The sequence below is a fragment of the Ochotona princeps genome, chromosome 23 (genome assembly GCF_030435755.1).
Source record: "Ochotona princeps isolate mOchPri1 chromosome 23, mOchPri1.hap1, whole genome shotgun sequence".
NCBI lineage: Eukaryota > Metazoa > Chordata > Mammalia > Lagomorpha > Ochotonidae > Ochotona > Ochotona princeps.
In genome coordinates this window covers 8,430,934-8,457,643 of record NC_080854.1, presented here as the reverse complement: position 1 = coordinate 8,457,643, position 26,710 = coordinate 8,430,934, and the positions used below count along the sequence as shown (strand labels likewise).

Below are 26,710 nucleotides of genomic sequence, written 5' to 3'. Positions count from 1 at the left end.
CATCACAGAAATTATATTAAAAATCAACAGCAAAATGTTGACTAGAAAATATACATGTGATTTCACCAAGTCTACAGAAGCACTAGCCAAAAACCAAATAGAAAAGGGACAATCTATAGCTTAATGTATAACCTTGATCAGAAACTCCAAAAGAATAATGAGAAGCCAAGACTTTGGCTCAGCTTTACTCATGAACATAGATATGATAATTACTCCACAACTATGAGCAACATAATCAAGATATGTGCTGAAACAGTGTCACAGCTTGTCCTACACAGCCCCATACACAGTCCAGAGTGCAAGGTTTGATACGAGAAATTAACTAATACAACACACCATAATAACAAAATAAAGGATGAAACTTTATAAAATTCTTTTTTAAATGCAAAAGGGGAAGTAAAAATTTATGATTAAAACAGACGAAAGACTGTTTTGGCGACTAAGGAATAGAAAACTTACTTTAGTGTACAAACACCCTTGTGTTCAAAGCTGTCCCACTGAAATCAGGAACAAGATTGGTGGCTGCCAAATGCACTTGTATTCAGCGTCACGCCGTAATGAAAGTCCCAAGGAAAAGGAAAGCAAGTGAGGGAATAGAGGAGAGACACAGAGAGGACAGGAAGGGAAGAAGGAAGAAAACAAAGGATATATAAAGATTAAGCACACTTACTGTCTTGTAACAACTTATTCCTGCATTACATGGGTTAAAACATTTACTGGGCCAGTACCATGGCGTAGTAAGCTAAGCCTCTACCTGTAATGTTGGCATCCCATATGGGCATCAGTTCGAGTCCCGATGTTTCACTTACTTCTGAGCCAGCTCCTGGCCTATGGCCTGGCAAAGCAGCTAAGGAAAGGATGAATGGCCTAAATTTTGGGCTGCTTCACCCACATGGGAGATCAAGAAGAAACTCCTGGCTCCTGGCTTTGGACTGGCCCAGCTCCTGCCATTGTGGCCATTTGGGGAGTGAACCAGCGAATGGGAAAATCTCTCTGTGTGTCATTTCCTCTTCTTCTCTCTGTAGTTCTTCCTTTCAAATAAAAATAAAACAAATCTTAAAATACATATATTTATTATCTCACAATTTTTGCGACTCAGGAACCCAGGCACAGCTTGGCTTGGACTTCTGGCTTTGAGATTTTCAAAAAGGCTATGATGACAGTAGCACCTGTGCCTTGAACCACTGCAATGCTCTCCTAAGGGAAAGTCCACTTCAAGATCACGTCCACAAATGATGGCTGGTGGCAGGTCCTGGCTGGCCATAGGCAAGTCATCAGTTCCACGGATGGTGGGCCTCTCCACTGGGTACTCCCAATAGCACCTGGTTTTCCAGGGAGCAAGCTGGGGAGATGAGGGAGGGGGACAGGTGAGTGGTAAGTTAGAGCCTTTCTAGAAGCGATTCTTAAATGTGATCTCTAGGGGCTGGCAATAAGGCACAGTCTGAAAGGGCACTACATGAAGATCTGACATTCTGTATGGGTGCCAGTTCACATCTCTGTTGCTCCATTTCTGATCCAGCCACCTGCTTACAGCCTGGGAAAAGCAACTGAAAACAATCCAAGTGTTTGGGCCCTTGAACCATGTGATAGACTTGGATGAAGCTCCTGGATCCTAGGTTAGGCCGGGGTCATCCCTGTCCATTGCTCCAGCTATCTGGGAGTGAGTCAGCAGATGGAAGAACTCTAACTCCCTCTCTCTCTCTGCAACTCTACCTTGCAAATAAAATAAATAAATAAATCTTGGGAAAAAAATCTCTACAAAAGTCTAAATACATATGGGAAAACTGTTCAGTCATATTAACAATCATGCAAATACAAAGAAAAGCCATAATCAGACACTATGACATCTCTCTACACTTAAAATCGCCCTTTTGGGTGGGGACATTGAGCACTGTTGCCAGACGTGCACGTGGGATCTTTGGAAAAGTGGCATGACCTCCTCATGAGGTTCATCCCTACATGGACCTGAGCCTCATGATCCCTCTGTAAGTGTGTAAGTGTCCTCCCAGGGGCCAGTCCCAAAGCCCACACCTTAATTCTCATTTTCTTACGGAAATAATTGACTGAAGTGAGAACTCTGGCAGAGAACGCTAACTGTTCTAAATAAATCACCAAAAGAGAAATAGTGTATGGTACAAAACAAAACACAGAACAAAACTCCAGCATTTATTAACATTCCATTCCATTTACTCTGAAAGGGACGAAGAAGATGGAAAAATATATTTATGAAGAAAATAGTCACATTTTACTTAGCTCATTTGCATTTTTTACAAAAATAAAGCAGATTTGACACATACAAAAATTATAGGACTAAAGGAATCTAAGCATTTGTACAGTTCAATCTTCCAGCTTTAGCCAAGAGTGACTTTATACCATGATGGGTAGATGAAAAGTTACTCCACTTACAGGTAAAATGCAACTCCCAGACATGTTCTAAAGGAATCATCTCTAGGAAAATCGGCCCTAGCACCTGTTCTACCATCCAACTGACCCATCAGGATTTAAGACACTGACATTTTCTGTGTAATAATGGAAACTGTAAGGTACACAGGAGAAATGACTACTGCAACTAAGCCAACAACATCACAGTAACAGTATCCAGTGTCTGTCTTCTTCAAGACTGCACGTTACACCCAGGACTTGGTTATAACCAAGACATTGGGACCCGGGATAGACACACAATTGTTAGAAACACTACAGAGAGCAACAAAAACCAATAGGAAAGTACTTGAAGCAGATTGTGTAACAATTATAAACATGTTGATTTTACACTTATATGTGGACTTGTATCTTTTTAATTGATTTGTACACATTAAAAACAACTTGAGTTATACAAAAATACTGATAATGGCTCAGGGTTTTTTTTTTTAACATTAGTCTTTAGATTTCAGTAGTCTATTTTTCCCTCTCCCAACACCAACATCCTCCTCATGAAGAACGTGCTGGCTCCAGACCAACAGAGGCCCCTGGCCCTGCGGAAGTGTCACAGCCGGAAGCTCCGCGTTCTCTGAAACGGCTGGAAAGGCTTTTTCAGCGCCCACATTAGCAGCTGTGGTTTGGGTTTGGGTTTTTCAGGAAACACAAGTGCTTCGCTTTCTGCTGTGGGAAATCGTTCATGGTAGACTTCAGGATAGGATTTCTGAAACTAATGAAAAAATGTGCAAGAAATGTCAGACATACGATTGGACAGCCTGTCCTGACCCCACATTTTCCTTGTTTGCTGTTATTTTTGCCAACTCGTTTGATTAGAGTTTCTACATATCCAATACACCTTTTCCTAATTCCAATCTTCAAATAAAAGTCTTGCAGCCATATTTCTTAAAATTTTCCCCACTGCCCAGCTATAAATAAACTTTGCTTTAAAAATATCTACAAGGACCTCTGGCTTGAAAATTTCTTACATTCTAAAGTAAGTTCTGGCCCAGTTACATCTCAGAATCTCTGTGCTTCTCTAACTTGACCCCACCTGCTTTTGCCCAAGTGGAAGAGAGACGAGAACATTCTAGTACATATTACTTTATGAAAAGCTGAAAGAGAGGCAATACATTCGTGCTTTGATGCTCACCACATTACTCCCAACATTACTGTGAGAGAAGTAGGACTAAGCAGAACTCTAGTGAGCATAAAAAAAATTTTTTTTAAGAATTATGTATTTTTATTAGAAAGGCAGATCAGATTTACAGAGAGAAGGAGAGACAGAGAGAAAGATCTTTCATCTTCTGGTTCACCTCCCCAAGTGGCCACAACAGCCAATGCTGGGCCAATTTGAAGCCAGGAGCCAGAAGCTTCCTCCGGGTCTCCTAGACAGTTACAGGGTCCCAAGGTTTTGGGCTGTCTTCTACCTGCCAACCATGGGTATTGTACATGACCTGTTACATGACTGGAGGGTGCAGAGAGACAGACATGTGTTCTAGCCAATTACAGAGCTGTTGGGAGGAAGGACTGTTGGGAGATGTCCTTCTGCCTTCCCCTTTCTGAGGCTATATAATGGACTTGCTCGAACAGACTGTCTCTGGTGGTTTGTGCTGCAGGACACCGGTGCCTCACCCCCTCAGTGGTCAGAGGAGCCTGCTGGTTAGGAAACACCTGAGACTGCAGCGGAAGTAGAGTAGCCAGGACTTGAACTGACACTCATATGGGATCCTGGCACGTGTAAGGTGAGGATTCAGCCACTGAGCCATTGCACTGGGTTCTCTAGTGTTTTATATTGGTTTGACCTGGAATCTAGCTGTGCAGGATTTAAAGCAAATTCCGGGAGCAGGGAGTCAGTCCAGCAGTTTTGCCCTCCCCCCCCCGCCCACGTCTGTATCAGAGCCCCTGGTTTGGATGACTGCTCTGCTTCCTGACTCCACTTTCCTGCAAATGGTAACTCGGGGAGGTGGCAGTGTCGATTGAAGTAGTTAGCTCCCTGCCTCTCATTTGAGAGAGCTGTGTTGAGCTCTCAGCTCCCACTTTTGATTCCCCTAGTCTCACTTGGGGATTGAACCAGCAGTCCGGCGCTCCATGCGTCCAACTGCCCGTCCCCGCCCCCGGGATTGAACCAGCAGTCCGGCGCTCCATGTGTCCAACTGCCTGTCTCCCACCCAAAATTTCCCTGACCGTGGGTCTGTATTTAAGAATGGTCAGCATAGACTATTTTGAATTGCAAACTACCCTTTGAAATCGTCCATGCTGTGACCTCACATAACTAGAACCAAACGCTGAGAGATGCCTGAGGGAACAAACGGACTTGACATTGGCTGTCTAAGGCCAATGGCTTTTAAATCCTGGGCACCTTACATTTTTGAACTCTGCCGGATTTGCCTTTCGGATAAATCAGAAAAAATCTGTCCTCATAGATGACTTCACGGAATTTGAAGTACTTGCTTCATAAATTCACACTATACCTCATAGCAAACCAAAAGACAAACACTAGAGAAAAACCTGATAAATGAAGGGCTCAAAAACAGCGAAGATCTATATTGAATGATACAGAAAATCAGGGAAATTGATCTGAACTGTGTAAGCAAGGAGGCTGCTGGAATCTTAAATGGAATAATGCATTTTTTTTTACTTTTTTTTAATTAATTATTATGCATTATGTGACAGTTTCATAGGCTCTGGGAATCCCCCCACCCCTCCACACGCCCCTCCCCCCTGGTGGATTCCTCCACCTTGGTGCAGTATTACAGTTCAAATTCAATCAAGATTCTTTCCTTGCAAACATATACCAAACATAGAGTCCAGCTACTTATTGTCCAGATGGGTTGAACAGTTTCTTGGGGAGACCATTTCTGGTCCAAAGTTGGAGCTGGTAGAATATCATCCCAGTCAATTAAGAGTGGAATAATGCATTTTTAAACAGCTATGTCTCAGAAGAGATTTAGAAGGAATCTATTAAAATAGAAAAACAACATAACAGAGTAGGAGGGCTGTGAGGGGTGACATACAGAGCATCCACAGTACCTGCTTCAGCTTCTTCTTCTTCTCTTTGTTGGAGAGCTTGGCATCTGAGATGACTTCCTCCAGCAAGGCTGCCAGCGGCTCCTGGGAGCCATATGCTCTTTGGTATTCGAACTCTTCTGGACTAATCTGACGGCACCATGATGGGGCAGATAAAGTGATGTCCATATCAGCTCCTGGGTATTTTATCTGAGCCAAAAAGATTTGTGGTCAAACAAAAAGGTGTGTTTTCAAGTGAACCATGAAAACCCTTACAGATCAAACAGAACATGTCCTCTAGTAGGAGTGCCATGTCATTTCCCCAATCTGGGGAAAACTTTCTACTGAAAATAAAACTATTTCTATGATTTTCAAATAGTAGCATTTGAAGCCAAAGGCTCAAATATAAAAGTCGCACTTTTTAAACCTGAATATGCATTTTAATCAACGATCTTTGCCGCTTCTAACAAGATCTGCAATTGAAACATTAAACCATTACAAAGCAGTTCTGAGGGCGGGGCATCTCAGCCTGTCAGTCAGGAGCAGGGGGGCCCCTTTCTGAGGCTGATTTCAAGTCCCACTCAGAGCTCTGACTACAGCTTCCTGCCGGTGCACACTCCGACAGGACGCAAGGAGTTGAGTCCCCTGCGGAAGACGCAGAATGAGCTCCTGGCTATCAGCTTGAGCCTGCTCCAGTCCTGGCTACTGCAGGACTGACCCAGCAGCTGGGAGATCCCACTCTCACTCTCCGGAACGATCCAGGCTCTTCCCGCCACAGGCCGCGGATGCTCCCCCCTATCTTTGGGAACAGATAGAGACCTGCACTTAGCTAGTGGTTTGCAGACAGAGGAGCCATGCCCACCTCCAGTTTTACTTGAGAATCAAGTGAAGACAACAGCCGTATGGACCCTGCATGTGGTGGAAGGGATAAGGGAGAGATGTGGGGGGAATGGAAAACAAGGCCTATGAAGAAATAAAGAGCCACCCCAAATAGTTCATTTCAGAGTCCAGAGCATTTTCGAAAATATTGCACCCCCTATTCTCCAGCAGAATATGAAACTATTACATTTACTCCTTATCCAAGATATTTTTTTTTCCCAGAAGCAACAGCTAGAATGAATATGTTGTCAAGAGGGGTTATTCTATTAAGCACATTCCATGCCTCAATATCAGCTTAATCAGATCAAATAAAGGCAATCTGAGGCAGACAGAGCATAACCACAGGGGAAAGGGACCTACACACAGGACCTGTTCTTGTCGGAAATAAGAACAGTGAGGAGAAAAAAAAAAAGGTGAGAACAAAGCTGCTGGACGGCCAGGCAGAATGCAACAGGCAGAGCCCAGGGCATGGGGAAAACCCTAGGTGCCCAGACAGAAGGGCACAAGAGAAGGTGAGACAAGGCCCACAGAAGGCTCGCATCAAAAACCCTGTCTACCTCCCAATTTTATCACAGAGTCAGACCTGGCTGGCTTTGCCCCCAGACAATCCATTGTTAGCAGCCCAAGCAACACTACATTTTCCAAGAAGCAGTGTTCTGAAATCAACACCAAGTAGGGGCTTAGTAGACTATTCAAGAAAATGTATCTATAGGCCCGGCAATTATGCTGAGCACTTCTATAAGAGAGAAGTTGTTGGACAACTGAGTGGTTCCTGACTCATCTCTTCAAAAGATCATGCTTAACCACAGTTACATTAATCCTCGTGGTTGCAGCTCAGCTTTCTGATCCTCAATGGAGAGTCAATGGTTCCAGCGTTTAGCTGCTAGGAGAAACACCCACACTCTGTACAGGAGTACACAGACTGCAAGCATCTGGAGCAACTAGGTCACGGCCACAACACTCCCCACAAAAATCCAATGGAAGCGTTTCTTCTTTTTTTTTTTTTTTTTTTCATTTTTTACTTTGCCTAAGTGTATCTTCATAAAATACTGAGGGAAAAAGGATTAAACTAAAACATCATTAGAAATTATACGTTTCACCCATAAAAATGGCAGCAAAGTTATAGTGATAATATGCAAAGTGGATAAAAATGCAAAAAAAATGGAACACTGATTTTCTTACACTACTGACACCAATGGAAATCAAATCAATCAATCTTAAAGGAAGCAAGACAACATGCTATCAATATAATACGCTCATGGCCTCCGAGCAAGCTACCCCCAGGAACTCATTCCTAGAAACTAATCATGGCTCAGTAAAAAAAAAAACTAGCTACAAGGATAGTTATTGCCATGTTGCTTGCAAAGTAGTTTCAGAAAATAAAGACAATCTAAATATTGGCCAGAAAATATCATCTTAAAAAGTTAGCTACAGAACAAAAGGCAGTCACTAGTTGAAAATTTGTGATAAATACTCCTGCAACCATTTTCCATGTATTAAACCACTGAATTCTACAAATAAGACTATGACGTATGTATTAATTACCTTTATTCCTATTTTGCATAAGAATAGAGAGAGGGGGACAGATTAGAGCCAATGTGGTCTGACTCACACAGATAATGCAGGGCACATCAGGATTTCATGCACCATTTATCACCAGAGTCTGCGTTCTCAGCCACTCTATTGTCACTCCATAATATTCACTGATGTGAGAAATTTTTATCTATGTATTATTAAGAAAAAATGAGTTACAAGAAAGAAAGAGAGAAGGAGAAAGGGAAGGTAGAGAGAGGAGAGAAAAGAGGAAAGAAATAAGGGAAGATGGAAGGATGGAAGGAAAGTCAGGCCAAAAAAATTACCTAAGAGGCTTTAATACCAACTATGAACATTTTGGTACAATTCTGGTATTTTTTGGTATGCATTTTCTACACTTCCAAAATGGCTTGACTGTATTAAGTTGATAATTACATATCAATGACATAACAAAACCAAGTGTGCAACCACAAATTTTTCAATAACAGCAGTTACTTCTAATATTTACTAGGTGCCAAGAACTGTTGCAAGCATTTTGTAAACACTAATCCACTTAATCCACAAAACAGATTGTCCCACGAGGCCTGGCGAGCTTGTGTGACTTTTCACTGCTGGTCACAGGCTGATCACCTTGTCTGCTTTACCTGCACTCTTCGGAGATGAGCCACACGCTCCTCTATGGAGGTCTGCAAAGCCAAGGGGACCTTCAGGATCTCCTGGTAATTGTCCATTAGAAACGTCACCAACCTAGCAGCCAGTAACTCATCCAAGTCCACTTCATCCTTGGAGCACAAGATGCAGCGGGAAAATGTCTGCACCATCTGCAAACAGGGAGGTAAGTGAGTTTTGTCCCCATCCTGAAGTCACTGTCACCTGTTTCTAGGGCAAACATGAATAGTCAGTGAGAAATGGCCCAGGGCACAGGGCACACACCGGACCAGGGACCTGGCCATCTGACAAGCTGACTGTCTTCATCAACCCAGCATGAACACAATGTGATTCTTCCTTGAAAGAATTCTAGTAGATAGATAGCATGCAATTTTGAAAGATATCCCCCTTTCCAAGGTCCCAGACACACACACACATTGGATATTATTGTCATGACCTGGGTCATTGTAACTTTGAAATTCAAAGTTCTTTATGACCAATCAGTCGAATAACATCTTTATCATCAATTTAAAATATATATACCTACTAACAACTTTGGCATCTCAATCAGTGCATCTTTTCCTAGTAAACTTGCTTTCTCTAGTTTCACAGATTTACTTTTAACAATCACCTTTGAACAAAGCCATGAGACTATGGAAATAATTGAATGATGAGACTCTACAGCAATCAAACACAAAAAAAAATATCATTTCCACAAGGTTCATCTTAACTGCTTCATTTAAAAAATTGTTTATTTATTTTTATTGAAAAGAATTAAAGAGACAGAGAGACAGAGAGAAATCTTCCACCCCCTGGTTCACTCCCCAAGTGGCTATAACAGGCAGAGCTGGACCAGTTCAAAGCCAGGAACAAGGAGCTTCTTCCAAGTGTCTCAAGTGGTTTCAGGGGCCAAAATCTTTGGGGCCATCCTCTGTGCTTTCCCAGGGCATTAGTAGCAAGCTAAATTGGAAGGGGAGCAGTGAAGACTTAAACCAGCACCCATCTGGGACGTGGGTGCCACAAGGAGAGAATTAATCTTCCAATATGCTGGCTCCAACTACTCCGTTCTTAACACTATCCTTTGGGTCTCCTTTTTCTTCCCTTTAACATTAACTTCCTTTAGGACAATCTTACTCCAAAGTCTATGAATGTGATATCATGCATTTCATTGGCACCCTGCAATTGATGAATCATCTTCACTCTCACTTCGTGTACAGAGAGACACATGGGCAGAGGGCTTTGGTTTGGAACCTGTGAACCCTGGGGAAGCGGGGAACACCTTGAAACTGTATGCTTATTTTACATGGAAATCCTGATGGGCAGTGAGAGCTGAGTTCCTTCAGCTTTTCCCAGAGGTCTGTTGTTGCCCACCCATCCACTCCATGCAAGGATGTGGCGAACTGCTGAACGCTCCACTCCTCCTGGCCCTAACTCTAGGGCTCGGCCCAGGGCAGGTTCCTGGGAATCCCACAGTTTTACAAGGATTTGGGAAGGACACATGTGCCCATGAATCACCAATGTTACCCCCAAGGCTTTCTTGTAGAGGAAAATCAACACATTTTTATTAATCAATAAGTTCTAAGTATCTTACAGCGCAGGGGGTGGGAAAGGAGAAAAGTAAGAATGTGGTACCAAGTTCCACTGAGAAATTGTAGAGATCTAGAGTACAGTGTTGTGAGCAAACCAATCACAATGTCTGTTGCAAGACTGCTGAAAGACAGCATTTCAGGTGAGGCGAGGTGATGTGCAGCCATGTTAACTCACTTCAATCGGCCCACACTGTACTCATGTCAAAACACATGATAGTCCATAAGTATATATAACTATTATTTCTCAATTAAAGCATAAATCAGCTTAAAAATAAATCTCACATGTTGATGTTACAAAGTACAGTTCCAATTCAGCAGGTATTTTCCAAGTGGACCAGAGAAAATGTGAAGACATCTCCTCACTTATGAACCTTAGACCCCACCTGGGGACATATGCGTCTCCTCCACGCCCATTTAGCCCAACTGTGTATGTCGCTTCTTCTCTTTAATCTGTTGTGCTGCCTCTGTCTAACTGGTATGTTAACAAAGGTTTTGCAGTGCTTTCTGTCCCGGAGTAGGAGAGAACGCTGCTTTTGTAATTACCACTTGCCCTTGCTGTCCTCATCTGTTCTCTTTGCATTGGGAGCAGGTTATCAGTTCAACCACACAGCAGGCATCACTATGTTATGTTGCTTCCTTACGCATTCTTTACCTTTCTGGGATTCTTTATGACAGTACCAGTCTGCTGGCTACCCAGCCAAGGCTCTTGCAGCAAGTTGGCTTTGCACCTCCCTCTGGCCTTCCAAACTAGCAAACTGTTGAGTCCCATTCCAAAAACTTAAGTCACAACAGAAATGGAAAACCACCCTACCAGTGTCCTCGTGCCCAAGCCGTCACACAGCGGGGGCATCTCCTTGTTGAGGCAGATCCTGGTCATCATCCTCATCAGCAGCTGTAACTTCCTCCTGTTCTCAGGAGGCAGGAGGAGGCAGCAGATCTGAAAGGCTTCGACTGCCAGTTGCTCTCTCTGCAGCAAACCTGATGTTGACAAAAGGTCTGTGAAATTACTAAAACTCCATGAAATATTTTCACAGTTGAGTTACAATAGGCCATCTGATGAGAGAGACATCATCATGCACAAATCAGCACGGGAAACACAAACTATTACCCAGGGGTGATAAGTACACCAATTTTGCTACCCCTTCCGAGGCAGATACAACGAAATGTGCCTCCTTCTCTTGGCCCCTGACCCAGGGTCATCCGGGTGAACACTGACCACACCCTCAGCACTCCCCCTGCTGACCTGCTCAGGACACCAAGCAACAGTGTGAATGTCCATCCCTGCCCTGAATCCTCACCATGGGTTATCACCAGGGGCACCTGCTTGCATGGACTCACAAACGAAATCACAGGACCAACGCTCCCATAGCTGGCCCACTGCCAAAAGACTCCACTTCCTTCTAAATAACCCTTCATTTCACCTAGACTGTTCTTTGCAATGAGTGTGTTGATATACTCCTGTTATGTGGCATAACTCTCAGTTCAGACATGGTTTTGCTAAATTATGGTATTCTAATACTATGCTTCTTTGGCCTCTTCTAATACCTTCTTTGGCCCTGAAGAAATATGCAAAACCATTTGTTGTCACATCAACATTTTTATATTCCCACTAGTCTTTAAGTTGTGTGTGGGGGGGAACTACCTTTGGCACTGAATAGACATGTTTACCAGTCACCTGGGTTCTAAAAGCAAAAAGACAAGACGTGCCTCCTGCTCTGAGGAGTCCACGTGTCATGAGAAAAACAGATAATAAAGAAGCAGTGAAATGTGAGAGGTGCTGCAAGCGACATCCGCAAAGGGCGATGCGAGGATCCGCAAGCCACTCACTGACTGCAGCATTTGCTACCAGGGAGAGGACCCAGGAAAAGGGAAGCTGGAAGAGCCAGCAGATGACATCGCAGATGGCCTCGGAGGCCAGCCTAAGGCTCTAGGGTTTGATTGCAAAGAGAATGACACATGTGGGAAGAAAAGCGAGAGTTTTTATACAAAAGTTCTGACCCAACACATCCTCAGGAAATACAACCAATGATCATTATCACCATCACCACCATCATCTTCAATGATGTGGACAGCTTTCATCTTTCCATAATTAAATCAGTGGAAAGGAAAAAAAAAGAAGCTCATAACCCCACTTCATTCATCATTATATTTATCCAACAAATAATTAAGGCTAACCGATTGTAAACACTGTTTTAGGAAAGAACTACAGTGAGGAATGAAACAAAATCCCCAGGGACCAGTCTCATGGTGAAATGGGTTAAGCGCCTTCTGCAATGCCAGCATTCAGTGTGGACACTGAGCCTCAGATGCTGCACTTCCAATGCAGCTCTCAGTTAAAGCACCTGTGAAAGCAACAGAAGATGGCCCGCATGATGATGGCATGATACCACACTTGGGATGTTTGAGAAACAGCAAAAAGGCCAGTGATAGAAAAGTGTGCCCAGAAAAGACAGGGCAGAAACGAGGTCAGAGAGGGAGCAGAGGGCATTTTATATTTCAGATTAAGCATAAAGAAGCAGTAAAATCTTCTTTGCTTTACTTTTCATTTTATTTGAAAAGCACAGAGACAGTGTGTTGGGGTAAATGAAGGTGGGGTGTGGTGTATGTGTGTGTGTGAAAGAGAAAGAGAGGGAGAGAGAAGAGGCGAGAACCTTCAGATTGTTAGGTTCACTCCCCAAATATCTGCAACAGCCAAGACAGGTGAATTGCAATAGAGGTCTCCCAGGTGAGTGGCGGGGACCCCATGAGTTGGTCATCAATTTGTTGCCTCCAGGATGTACAAGTGCAGGAGACCGGAGAGGAGGCAGAGCAGCCGGCACTCAAACCAGGCTCTCGGAGGCTGTACAAATCCTAAGTGATAACTTAATTTGTTAAAATTATACTGTCCCACAATTGGCAAAATAGAAGCAAAAATTCCAAAACCTAAACTAACATCAAGGAAGAAACAACATAAATTAGAGGCAAATTCTAATTTATGGGACAATTCTCTTTAAAACTTGATTAAGAGATGCACTGTTCACTGATACACAGAAGCAAATTTGGCTCTTGGCCTCCACAGAGAACAACTAAATCATCACAGTGTTTCAACACAGCTTTATTATTAAGTAATGAATTATTTAAGTCTGTCTTCTTAAATGCTAATGACCGCAACAGTTGCAAAATCACATTACAAGGCGTGGAATATTAGCATATATAAAAATCATCAACATAATGTTTTTGTAAATTCACCATATATAATTCAGAAAGCTTCTGTCACAGTAATTGCCCTGTGGTCACGGGCAAATTTTCACACCTACAATATCATTCTGTGCCAAAGGATAGTCCGGTTTCCCTGTGTCAGAAGATTGTGTGACAACTCATACTTGTCTTGTAGTTTTAGCTAAAAGAAGTGATGCTGTGTTAGCATCAATGAGAGGACCATCACAGCCGCTGGCAACCACTCACTGGCTGGCCCTTGTCAGCCTCAAGATTACAGAAGTCACTGCAATTGCCTAAAGTACAGATATCTGTCATTTATGTCCATATAAAATGCCATTGTTTTAAAAACATAAGCCAAAACCTTTTGTTTTGCTTGTTAAACTCTCTGTTAAATGTAGCACTGAGCCCTAGCTATAATGTACATCTAAAGTGTCATCCCAAAAACTTTAAAAGAAAACCTATTTTGTGTGTGTGTGTGTGTGTGTGTGTGTGTGTGTGTGTGTGTGTTTATTTCAGTCATGCTTTCCCTTCCTTGTCACCCGCTGCGACACAGATCTTGTGAAGTTCACTGGGATTCGGCATTGGGAACAGCAGCCTGATCTGGGAACGATGTGCGGGCCTGCAGGGGTAGCTTCGCAGCTAACTACATCTGGCGCCAGACACACTTGGGTTCCTCTACAAGCTTTGCAACTGAACCAACTTTCTGACCCGTAAGCCCTAATTTCAGCGCCTGTAAACTGGTGAAAATAAGAATTATAAGAATTAAATGAAATGGTATAGCACAATGCTTATGATAAAGTACTAAATAACTATGATCAGTGCTCTGAGAGTTACACTAATAAAAAGCATGACTGACACTGCATGTAATAGGCTTTCACCTGCAAACTGATAAGGGGGCTGCCGGGCTGAACCCAAGACTTCAGGGGCAATCCATCATTACTGACCCAAATTTACATCTTACATGTAATCAATCTAAACAGCTGAAAAGCTCACAGGGACAAACAGACAAGTTATACAATGTTCATAAACTGAAGAACTAAGGAACCTGGATATACCCTATCTCCTAGTTAAAAGAAAACCTGTTATAAAGCTATAATAAACAGTATGATGATACCACAGGAATAGACAGAAAGTCATGGGACAAAGTATACAAACTAGAAACAGGCCTAAGCATTAAAGAAATACAAAATTGGGCCCGGCACGGTAGCCTAGTGGCTGAAGTCCTTGCTTGTATATGCCAGGATTCCATATGGAAGCAGGTTTGTGTTCCAGCTGCTCCACTTCCCATCCGGCTCCCTGTTTGTGTCCTGGGAAAGTAGTAGAGGACCCTGCACCTATGTGGAAAGCCAGAGGAAGCTCCTGGCTCCAGGCTTTGGACCAGCTCAGCTCCAGCTGTAATGGCCCCTTGGGGAATGAATCAGCAGATGGAAGATCTTTCTCTTTGTCTCTCCTTCTGTTTGTAAATCTGTCTTTCCAATAAAAAAAAAATCTTTTTATAAAAAGGAATTCACTAAAGATAGAATTGTCCACAAAATTCAGTAAGAAACATTTTCTAATTGCTGGGATAATTTGATAACACGTGTCAGAAAAAAGATTATATGATAATTTCTTACCATATAAATATATAGGAAATTGTTTTTAGCCAAGATGGAATAATAAGGATCAGATTAAATCTCTTTTCAAAAACTACTAGAAAATGTTAAACAAACAAACAAAAAAACGTATCCAACAGTTGTTTCCAGACAGCAGTAAGGCGATTCAATATGATTTCCCTTATTTTTATGCCCGTGTTTTTGTACTCTGAGAAGCTGACCTAGTTTGTAGGAAACACACAAAAATGTTTAGGGCTGATAGGGCATCACATCGGTTACTTAAACGGTACAGAAAACAAGCTCTTCAAATTGCACCTCTAAAGCGCTCCATTAATTTAAGATTGTTAGAAAAATCCAGAGGCCAGAGTCATGACGTAACCCACCACCAGGAACAACTGCAGGCAATAGCGTGCCAGTTTGGTTCCTGGCTATTCCACTTGAATCTAGCTCCTGGCTAACGGCCTAGCAAAGCAGCGGACGGTCCAAGTGTTTGGGCCCTGCACCCACGTGGGAGATCCGGGGGAGGCTCCGGACTCCTGGCTTCAGCCTGTCTCCACCCTAGCAGCTGCAGCCCTCTGAGAAGTGAACCAGCAGATGGAAAATCTCTCCCTCTCTCTCATATCTCTCTTCACTCTTGTTACTCTGCCTTTCAACTAATAAATAAATCTTTTTTTAAAAAAAAATCACAAAGAAAAATTCTAAACTTTGTTTAAAAGAAATTGGTACAAGGAACAAAAGGCCGCATGGGAGCTGAGACCAGCGTGAGTTACGAATAACAAGCCTCCTCTTCCAGGACACGGTGTGTGCTGGTTTTCCAACACATTTCTTTTTCTCAGTCACCACGCTTCTCTTCCCATGAGACATTGCTTAATTTCATTTTCTCTAAATGAGTTTGAAAGCCATGATTTGACCTTATAAAATATGCTAATAAAAACACATTTTAAAACAGGATGCTGAAACTGTGCAATTATGAACAAAGACACTTGAGCGCATTCAAGTTTAAGGGGAGCGTCAAAAATAGCGCCGGAAGGGGCTGCTGTTTTGTTCTGGGAGGCGAGCAGTTTGAGTTTGTGAAAAATCAAACACACACATGGAAACTTCTCATAGGTAGCTGGACTCAACAGAACTGGAACTGAAGGGTCAATGCATTCATTCAACACACATTCACGTAGGATGTGCTAGGATTAGACGATCAAGCTTAGCAAGACAACGAAGCAGCTCCCGGGGGAGAGTGAATCTCACCACCACAAACCAGCATGAACATGGCAGAGGTTTGTGTTGGAGACAGTAAGCTTCAGTGATCTGTCCAGGCAAGACCAACATTAAGGTCCATAAGAGCAAGTTACTTTTTTCCGAAACTCTAACTCCGAATATTTACTGCAATGGCACACACATGAGGAGGCACTCATCAACTATTTTCTCAGCATGAGCTGAACTAAAGTCTGTGGGAAAGGAACAGCATGATGCCACAGATGACGGGCCATCCTTTGGGCATCGTGTGGCTAAGGGAGTTTCGAAGGATCCTACATAACCACCATGGAGATCACTTCTTGAAACACTTGAAGCACTCAGCCCCTTGGATCAGCAAGAGTTGATCAGAAATTGCAGCTGCGCTACATTTTAGGTTTTCAAATCTCCCAAAAGCAGTTCTCTGCCATACCTCTGCAGCCCACAGAACTAAGGGGCCTTTATAAATCTCCATTCTTTCTCATTTTCTCTTGTAAAGAGGGCAACATTAACTTGGTCATTTTTTAAAAAGATTTATTTATTTATTTGGAGAGAGAGAGGCAGCCCAAGAACATCTCCACAACACCAAGAACCACTGTTGAAACAGTAGCAGCCGCCAACAGCAGCAGCAAGCCTCCCATCTCTGCCCACCTTGCTGAGCTTTGATTAAAAGGTCATTTTCCACATGCTACACCTGTACTTCAACTTCATAGCTGAGAAGAAACATCAGAAGCGTCTGAAGGGCTAGGAAGTGGGTCCTCCATGGAGGAGGATGCATGTTGTAGACAATGTTCCCTCCATAACGGACGGTTAAGTTGCCACTTGGGAAGCTTGCATCTCATAGCAGGATGCCTGGGCTTCCACTCTTAGCTGCTTCCGATCCAGCTTCCCAATGCTCACCCTAGAAGGCCGCATGTAACGGCCCAAGTGCTTGAGTCCTCACTGACCACACGAGATCCAGACTGAGCCTGCGCCGCTGGCTGTGGTCAGCATTTGGGAGTGAATTACAGAATGCAAGAACTCTCTCTGCCTATCTCTCACCTTGCAAATGAAATGAAAACAAATACAAATTTTAGTAATTAACTATTTTTAAAATAAACACTATAATATTTCCTCCAGAGTCCTTTACCACATTAAAAACAGGTTTGTGTTACAAACCTTTCATTTTATAAACTGATGCAACTCCTTGCTCTGTTTGGAGCACACACCGCTCTAGATCTTCAACAGGCCCATCACACGTTTTCAGCACACTGTCTTCAGGCACATCTTCCGCACTGCTGACATTATCATCTTTACCCTCGGCATCATCACAATCGGCTTGACTCACAGCTACACCAGCCATTTCACCATCACTGAATAAACAACTGTGGCCTCACAATTAACACTAAACATTTCTTGAACATCTACTTCTTCAATAAAGTTCTCTGCTGCTTTGCAATGAACAGATGTTTTATTTCCGCCGATCTTTAGAGACCCAACGCTTTGCCTTCATTCAAACCCTGCAAGCAGCCTGCTAATGTTCACAGTTCCCTTTATTTTCTGTCAGTGACAGCCCTTTGCTTGTCTCATCATCAGCCTACCCCGCGCCCCTGTGAAACACAGATGGATCCCCTCTTCAGAGCACAATTAGACCTTCATGCTTAGTTGTATGGAGATACAACTTTTTCAATGGTTTATCAAGATCTTCACTTTCAGTCGTAGGTAGTTACATCACATATGAACTTCAACTATTTATCCTTCTGTTTCTTCAAGTCAAATAGCATAATCATTCCATATCAAATTTTTAAGTTGTTTCACATTTACACCAATGTCCAACTATTCCAAGACCCTGACTTTCTGTGATAAAAACATTAACACCGCCTCTATTGTGGCTTAGGTTCTTGTCTTGGCATGTGCCAGGATCCCATATGGGTGCCGTTTGTGTCCCAGCTGCACCACTTGCCTTCCAGCTCCCTGCTTGTGGCCTGGGAAGGAAGAGAATGGTCCAAAGCCTAGGGACCCGGCACCCAAGTGGGAGACCTGGAGGAGCCTCCTGGCCTCTGGCTTCAGATTGGCTCAGCTCCAACCATTGTGACCACTTGGATAGTGAACCAGGGGATAGAAAATCTTTCCCTCTGTCTCTCCTTCTCTGTAAATCCAACTCTCTAATGAATAACAAATAAATATTTTTAAAAATCTTTCTCTTTGTATCTCCTCTATGTAAATCTGCCTTCCCAACTGAAACAAACAAAAACATAAATTCTAATTCTTTTTCTTACCACTTTTTCTTACCCATAAGACTATCTACAGCCTCTAAAAAAAAGTTAGGGGCTCGGGCCCGGCACGGTTAAAGTTCTCACCTTGAACATGCCGGGATCCTATAAGGGTGCTGGTCTAATCCTGACAGCCCCGCTTCCCATCTAGCTCCCTGCTTGTGGCCTGGGAAGGCAGTCGAGGACGGCCCAAAACCTTGGGATCCTGCACCCGTGTGGGAGACCTGGAAGAAGCTCCTGGCTCCTGGCTTCGGATTGGCACAGCTCCAGCCAGGGGAGTGAACCATGATACAGAAGATCTTCCTCTCTGTCTCTCTTCCTCTCTGCATATCTGCCTTTCCAATAAAAATAAATAAATCTTTAAGGTGGGGGTAGCACTGTGGCAGGTTGGCCAGTTCTAGTTCCAACTGTTGCAATACTGATCCAGCTCCCAGCTGCCACACCTGGAAAAGCAGAAGATGGCCCAAGTACTTGGGCCACTGTACCCATGTGGGAGAATTTGTAGAAGCTCCAGGCTCCTGGCTTCACCCTTGCCCAACATCAGTCATTTGGGGAATAGACTGGCAGATAGAAGACCCCACCTCCCTAACTCTCTTTCTCTCTAATTCTGCCTTTCAAATAAATAATTTTTAAAAACTTGTCATATATTTAACCCAATAAGTATAAAAGAAATAAACACTGAGTCATGTCTGTAGGTCTTAGCTCCGTGTATCCTGCTTGTCCTTGGCAGTGAACCTGTTAAGGCTTCAAATCCAAAGAATCTGGCTATGAGATCAGGTACCTTCTCTACATTTGACTTATCTTTTGCTGTATTACGGCAGCATTCATACTGACCGAGACAAAATAGGAAGAAGAAAAGGAATACAAAGGAAAATAACAGCAGCATAAAGGGAAGGAAAAAGACTTACTAATCCTTAACCACTAAAATTTAAAAAGTACGCTAATTCCCACAAATTTACAAAACAGGGTAAGAAACCCACACCGTATCTTGACCTTTGAAGCAAACGCTTTGGTAAGAAAACAATAACACTTAATAAACACTGAAGGTCTGATTTCCAAGAAGAAAAGAACAACATTAGAAAGACCTATAACAATAACATCTGTTTCTTTTCTCAATGTAAATTTGTTTCTTTCACAGTGCAAATTCTAAAGCACAAACTCATTTTCAGAATAGCAAAAAGTTTTAGGGAATGGAAAAATTATTATATTCTTTTACATGTCTCAGATAACAAGTAATCCCCCATAAACCTCTTTCTTCTATAAAAAGAAATTCGATTTCTAAATGAAAATATACCCCCCCACTTGACTATTCATAAAGTCATACTCAGAGTAATGGATTCAGTCAAGAACAGCAAACACCACATTTATATTCTTCTTTACCAGTAAAGACATATGCTTTTGTAGAATACTGACATGCTATATATTATTTTTTAAGAAAAAACCTACTAATCCTTACTTTGAGCTTCATAATAGAGATTAACCATTTTCTTTTACTCTCTAGAGCAGAGTTCCAGCTATGCCAAGCATCCTAGTTTTATTGTAAAAATTCTGTAAGCTGCAGCTAACAAGAGCTTCAAGATAATGAAAAATGCAACGATTCAACATCAATAACACAGACACTTGTTCAGTATTTCTCAACTTACCTAATACGTTGACAAAGGCATCAAAAAGATGAAATGTGAGTAAAGGCTCCTTCAAGTGACCATAGTAATCTGCTATGGTTTTAAATACATCCTTTTCAAATCCCAAGTACATGGGCTGTTTCAAATCTGAACAGTTGGGCCCTGTTTTAAAAAGAGAAGCAGAAACATTAGTGGAACAATTATCTCTAAGTATCAGCCTTTGTGCATATGTGTGGTATGTACAGATATTCAAAGCATTCAGATACTTAAGGCACACAGAAAGGTGCCATGGGGAAACAGCATCCATTTTGCTCATATGATATGTTGCATGTCAAAATTGAGATTTCCGCTAAAACAATGATGAAAATCATTGGTTTCCATTTTGAAAGCAATCTATCTTTTGTCCTTTCAAAAGTCACTTTTAATACATGTTAATAATAGCTCTCTTTAAAATAGTCTGTATGTTCCTAATCTTAATGAAGAAGGCTGACCCAAGAGATGGGTCTTTGGCCTACTGGTTAAGACACTGGTTAGGACAGCTGTGTCCTTGTCAACGTATTGTTCATGCAAACCATGGAGGGGAGCAGTGATGAGTGAAACACTTGGGTCCCTACCAGCCAACTCGGTCAGGAACACCTGGATTGAATCCTGGGTCCCAGACAAATGCCGTCCCGTCCCGTTCCATCCCAGACACTGCAGCCATGTGAGAAAGGAACCCACAGAGGGAGCTGCTCTCTCACTTTCTGTGCTCTCCCTGTCTCCCTCTTCCTTTCTCTGTATCTCAAACAAAAAGTTTAAATAACTTTTCTAAAGTTGAGTAGATTAACAACATGTGTAATAGATAAGTCATATTTTAATTATTTCCTTATTGCTATGTTACAAAGTCATACAGAGTTGAAGGAAATAATCAATTTTTGCCTCCATCTATTCCAGATTTATAAAAGCTCAAACTAACCTTTAAGATATTCTTGAATGTATTTTACAGTTTGTCTTGTTAATGCATTCTGATAAAGACTTCCAATTTGATCCTCATGATACATCAAAAGCTTATCAAGTATAATCATACCAAACAGTGGGAGCAACCTTGGAAACCCTGAGTTAGCCTAGTCTCAGCTGTAATCCAGAAACAAAAGGGCAACAAATGCTTGCTGACAACACTGTGGCAGTTTGATTCCTAGCTACTCTGGTTCCAATCCAAATGCCTGATGACTGCATCTGGAAAGACAGCAGAAGATGACCCAAGTACTTAGGCCCCTGCTAACTACATGGGGAACTAGATGGAATTCTAGGCTCAGAGCTTCAGCCTGACCCAGCCTTGGTTGTGGCAATCATTTGGGGACTAAATCAATGGATGGAAGATTTCTCCATCTTTATCTCTGTAACTAGGTCTTTCAAACAAAGCGAAGGAAGGAACAAACGAACGAATGAAAAAAGGAAGGAAGGAAGGAAGGAGATAGACTTGCCACAGAGTTGAGAACAAATGCCCCCAAAATTAAAACACAGATCCCACATTTACATTGCTAAATTGATAGACTGAGTTATCTATGCCACAAGGAAAATGGCAAGTGGTCCTAGGAACAGTCCAGTCATCCATCTCTCCTTCCGTGACAACATGGCAGAAAGGAGTGCAGTCACATTAGCAATTCTGGCCAGACAAATCCCTACCTCAGGAGACCAAAGAAACAGCCAAAGACACATCACACGGAAATTCTTCCTACATTGTCACTGCAGCTGAAGCAAGGGAATAAAGTTCAAAGATTGATTGATTGATAAATTGACTGATTGATTTTAAAAGCAGAGGAATTGAAAGGAAGAAATTTTCCTGGGACATAGCTTCCATCTGGATCACTTTCCAAACGTCTGCACAAGTCAGGTCTGGGGTAGGCAGAAGCTGGCAACTCCATCTATGCCTCCCACGTGGGCGACAGGGCCTCGGGCAACAAGCAAGACACAGATTGTATGCTCTCCAAGTAACCAAAAGAGATGAATCTCCAAGATCCAAAAGAGGTGGATCTACAAAGGAAAACTGGGCAAAAATACAAGAAAAAGACCTGAAAATACTATGTACTCAGTGCATGCTTCTCTGCCTGGCAGACAGCTGTCGTGGGGATCTGGATTCACCAATACTAAGATGGACCAAGAAAAGCTCATGACTTTGAAAATCTCCAAGGAAATCCTAAGAGACAGCAAGAATTTGGAAAAATTAGTTATTTTATAAAACTATGCATAAGCTTGCCCCTGTCCTCTGCCTACCATTTCTTCCCTTTGGTGCATAAATACCTTCAAGGTTATACCAGGGATTCCTAAGCACTGTATGTGAGAAACATTTCCACCTTCCAATATCTCCTCATGGTACAACACTGATTCCCCCATGTGAAGATGTTGCCTGTATACTAATGATTCCAGTTATTCCAACCATTCATTGAAAAATGTATGATTTTACCTGTACGTCAAGTTTGAGGGAAAAACCATACTCTTCATTTCTATCATCACAGGAAGTTCAACAACATCAACATATCACAGTATATACCATATTATATATACATATAATATATGTGTGTGTGTGTGTGTATATAATATATATATCACATTATAGTCTAGATTTATTCTACAAATTTCACTCATTCCCGGCTGATCAACTTTCACAACCTGGATTGGTAAGAGTTCAGAAATGGGTAATTTAACTCGCCATTTACACCTCCTATCTCATCACTGTCAATTCTGGCCAGAGAAATCATTTAGATGGAATTTACTTCAAATGAATGAGCACAGAGAATAAAACACTAAGACTGAAATACTGGGAGAAGTCGGCAGGAAGAACCAGAAGTCTTCTCACAAAACACCTGCTAACCATTAGACCCCATTAGAACCTATTTGTTGAATTAAGCATCCTGATAATTCCCCAGAAAAATGAGTGGTAGTGACTGTAGTAACTCCTTGCTTTCTGTTTTTATGAATGAAATGGCTATCGTGTGCCTATGCAAGATGGTGTAGGCTCGGGAAAACCCTCATCGGGACTGTGACCCAAATTACTGCAACAGTCTTGGTTCTACACGTGCAGGTGCTTCTCATGCCAAACCATCCCTGTGAGTCGGCTACATCAGCTTCCCAGAATATTTCTCTCCCGTTTAAACATGGACTCACGGAGGTGAGCGTTCAGCCTACTGGTCAGACACCACTTCACGAAGGTGAGTGTTTAGCCTACTGGTTAGACACCACCTTACAGAGGTGAGCATTCAACCTACCAGTTAGACAATGCTTCATGGAGGTGAGAGTTCAGCCTACTGGTCAGACACCACTTCACGGAGGTGAGCATTCAGCCTACTGGTCAGACACCACCTCATGGAGGTGAGAGTTCAACCTACCGGTTAGACACCGCCTCATGGGGGTGAGTGTTTAGCCTACTGGTCATACACCGCCTCACGGAGGCGAGCGTTCAGCCTGCTGGTCAGACATCACCTCATGGAGGTGAGCGTTCAGGCTACTGGTCAGACACCCAGCTATTGGAACCATAGTACCAGCATGCAGAACCACCACCCACTCCATCCCACATCCACTTTCCCAAGAACTTTCAGTTCCATTTTTCCAAAAACTTTTCAAAGTATCCTTACTTGCATATGCTTTGGAAATCAAAATTTAAGTTCCAGGCATAAACACCTGTATATTTTAAACAGACAGCTATCTGTTACAACATTACATGCACAATTCTCAGCCTATCGCAATGAAGCAACTGGAAGGAATACAGAGTTTAGCTGTGGTGTCATTACACTTACTGGACAGTGGAAGCACTAACATTGTTCTGTACCTCAGCCCTCTCACTAAGCCACTAATCCATGACTAACAGCCCAATAGTCTCAAAGCAATGAGCTGCTGCCCTCCCAGGTGTCAAGTCCACGTTCAGGCTATTGAGCACATTTTCTAACACAAGGCATTAGAATCTGTTAACTGTATAACATTAGCACATAATTAGTACTTACAATTTGCCAGACACTTCATAGCTGACAGTACCCAATGAGGAAGTTCTTCTGCAGGAAAATGAGACAAAAGGGGAGATGTTTAATTCCACAGAACTTAAGACATTTTAATCACATAGATAGCTGGTATCATAAGAATACATTATTCCACCTTCCATGATATCTGGAGTCTGAGGCCTCGGCTTTGGGGGCTGCCAGAGCAGGTCTGAGCTCACGCACAATTTTCAGTCCCAAGGGCAAGGTGGGGAGGTGGGAGGGAAGAGTCCAGGTCAGCAAGCTGTGCCCGTGGGCCCTGCTGGGCTCTTGTGCACACATTTGTGTCCCAGCAAGCGCGGGTGCCAGAGGATCAGGTCTGGGAACCCAGCAATGATCTTGGGTCTCTGCGGAGCAGGCAGAGCTCCAGGCCAGCACGCCAACCCACCAGAAGACTGAGTTTGGGAAGCCCTACCTGGGGAACCCATGTGCTCCCAGGCATAGGGACAGTGGATTGCTCAGGGAAGGGGGAATGGGGACATGAGGGAGGGAGAACCACTGAGGCATTATGTTGCAAGGGAGGGATGACTTGTGGGGGATTTCCACCAACAAGGGCATAGTACTTGCAAGTAAATGAGGGGGCCGAGACTTAGTGATTTGGAGGGATGGGGAGCTGGAGGACCTTTCTGGGTCAAACTGATGCATCCAACCAAATGGGAGATCTGGGTTGGGATAGTTAGTATTGAGCACCACCGACCACCACCCACCAGTGCACACCAAAGCAAGGGCTTAGGGGCTGCCTGGCAGGGCTAGCACACAGTCAGTGAGTGTTGGAATAGGGGACAGGTAATATTAGTCTGGTCATGACATTAACCAGCATGTGAAAGAACCAGGTCTGGGAGCAGAGTCTGTGGGGGATATGTGGGACCACCCCTGTGGAACTTCAACCTCTCCCTGCTTAGCTTAAGAGCTGGAGATAGTGACAGGCTGAGGTAGGCATGACCATGGAACCCTCCAACACTCATGGGTACTAGGTTTTGTGAAAGGCCGGGTTGATCCAGATTGCAGCACCTAAAGGCACACCCAAGAATAGGGTACTGGGCAGGCCAGGCCGCAACTTCTACCAGCTCTTACAAAGGCTGGAACAGAGCGGGCAGACTATGCACATGTGAGATCCAGTTCTGGGAGTGGGCCTGGTGGAGGAACTTTGGAAGCTCCCCTGGTGGGCCAGAGCTCCCACTGGTGAGCATGTGATTCAGGTTCAGGCTGGGCAAAGTAGCTCCACCCATCGGCACAAGTGTGGGTTAGTTCTGGAGGGGGTGGGCTGGGTAGAGCTGAGACAACCTTAGCTCACTGGCATGTGCAACAGCCAGGCTGGAGTGCAGATCCTGCCAGACAAGGCTATTACATCTACTGGTGTGCAAGAGCCAGGGAGGGGAACAGACAGGGCAGGACTAGACTGCAGCACCCACCAGCAAGAGTTGGGACTGGGGTGGGCCAATATTACATAGCATTCCGTAAATATGCAGAAATTTTTGTGCCTGTTAAAGATTGTTTTGGGGCCCTTGTCACCCATATGGGAGACATGGATGAAGTTCCTTGCTCCTGGCTTCAGCCCGGCCCATAAATAGGAACTTCTTAAAATTTTTTTGTTCAAACTTGTGGCCTACTCAGAGCTGTTGCAGCCATTTGGAAAGTGAAGCAGTGAATGAAGAGTTTTCTCTATCTGCTTCTCAGGAACTCTGTCTTTTAAATAAATAAGTCTTTTAAAATTGCATTCAAAACAACTCAAGGTAGGTGACTGCTAAATGTCTTTGCCCCTAATTCAAAAGCTGATATGCCAGAAAAGATACTCAAAATTAAAGGACTTTCAACACTTAAAGAGCACACTTCTCAAAATGAGGCAGCATGAACCAAGATTATCTCAAGAAACCTGACACAAGACACTTCACAAGAACACGATGTAACTGGAAAGTTACATTTTAACTGTGAAAAGTTAGTTTAACAGTGGTGCACCTGAACCTTCAGACTCTGGGTCGGTCAGAAGCACACTCACTTCTCAGACACTTCCCTGACCCTAAGCTCATCTCAGGGGGGCATTTTACTGAGACTGTCATCCCTGGATATCTACCTTCCTATGACGTTTTCTGAAGGCAAACAACTAACCACAGAGGTATCAGAAAGAGAAAGAAGGATTTCTTTGGGAGATGAGGTCGCTCATTCAGCATGAAGGGACAGGTCCCACGGCAGCTGCCGCATGCTGCCGCCAAGAACCACACGGCGTTCAGGCACTCACTTGACTTGTCATCAAGGACAACGACTCCCTGCTTGCTGACACTGTACACGTTATGGATGATGAACTTGGCGTTGACAAGCTTGATGTCTAAAATGTCTTCCAAGGAGTCAAGACCAAGGATTTTCCGTAAACTGAGAAGGTAAAACACTAAATCAATATTATGCTACAGTTTCACTATTCACTTCATAATAATAATAACTGCCAAAGAACACTACTTAAACACATTATTTTCAACCAATCTCTATGACGCTATGGTTATAAATGAAGAAAATACCCTATTGTCATTTGTAAGCTGCTTCTCTGACTTCCATAACATAATGCCATGAAGACCATGTGTTTAGTTTTATCTTTTTTTTTTTTTTAAGATTTTTTATTATTATTGGAAAGCCGGATATACAGAGAGGAAGAGAGACAGAGAGGAAGATCCTCCATCCGATGATTCACTCCCCAAGTGAGCCGCAACGGACCGGTACGCGCCAATCCGATGCCGGGAACCAGGAACCTCC

The 26,710-nt window shown here is 43.1% G+C and overlaps 1 protein-coding gene across 1 annotated transcript in view; it reads right to left on the bottom strand.

Annotated features, from left to right (window-relative positions):
- Nucleotides 1–2,980: 2,980 nt before the first annotated feature.
- Nucleotides 2,981–26,710, bottom strand: part of DEPDC1B (DEP domain containing 1B) — a 53,877-nt gene continuing 30,147 nt past the window's right edge. Inside the window, exons 5-11 of the mRNA XM_004583725.3 lie at nt 26,205–26,335; nt 23,939–23,986; nt 19,983–20,123; nt 10,882–11,048; nt 8,478–8,654; nt 5,446–5,631; nt 2,981–3,145 (exon numbers count right to left, since the gene is read on the bottom strand). Coding sequence (XP_004583782.2) covers nt 2,984–3,145; nt 5,446–5,631; nt 8,478–8,654; nt 10,882–11,048; nt 19,983–20,123; nt 23,939–23,986; nt 26,205–26,335 — 1,012 coding nt within the window. The 3' untranslated portion in view covers nt 2,981–2,983. The remainder of the gene's footprint in view (nt 3,146–5,445; nt 5,632–8,477; nt 8,655–10,881; nt 11,049–19,982; nt 20,124–23,938; nt 23,987–26,204; nt 26,336–26,710) is intronic.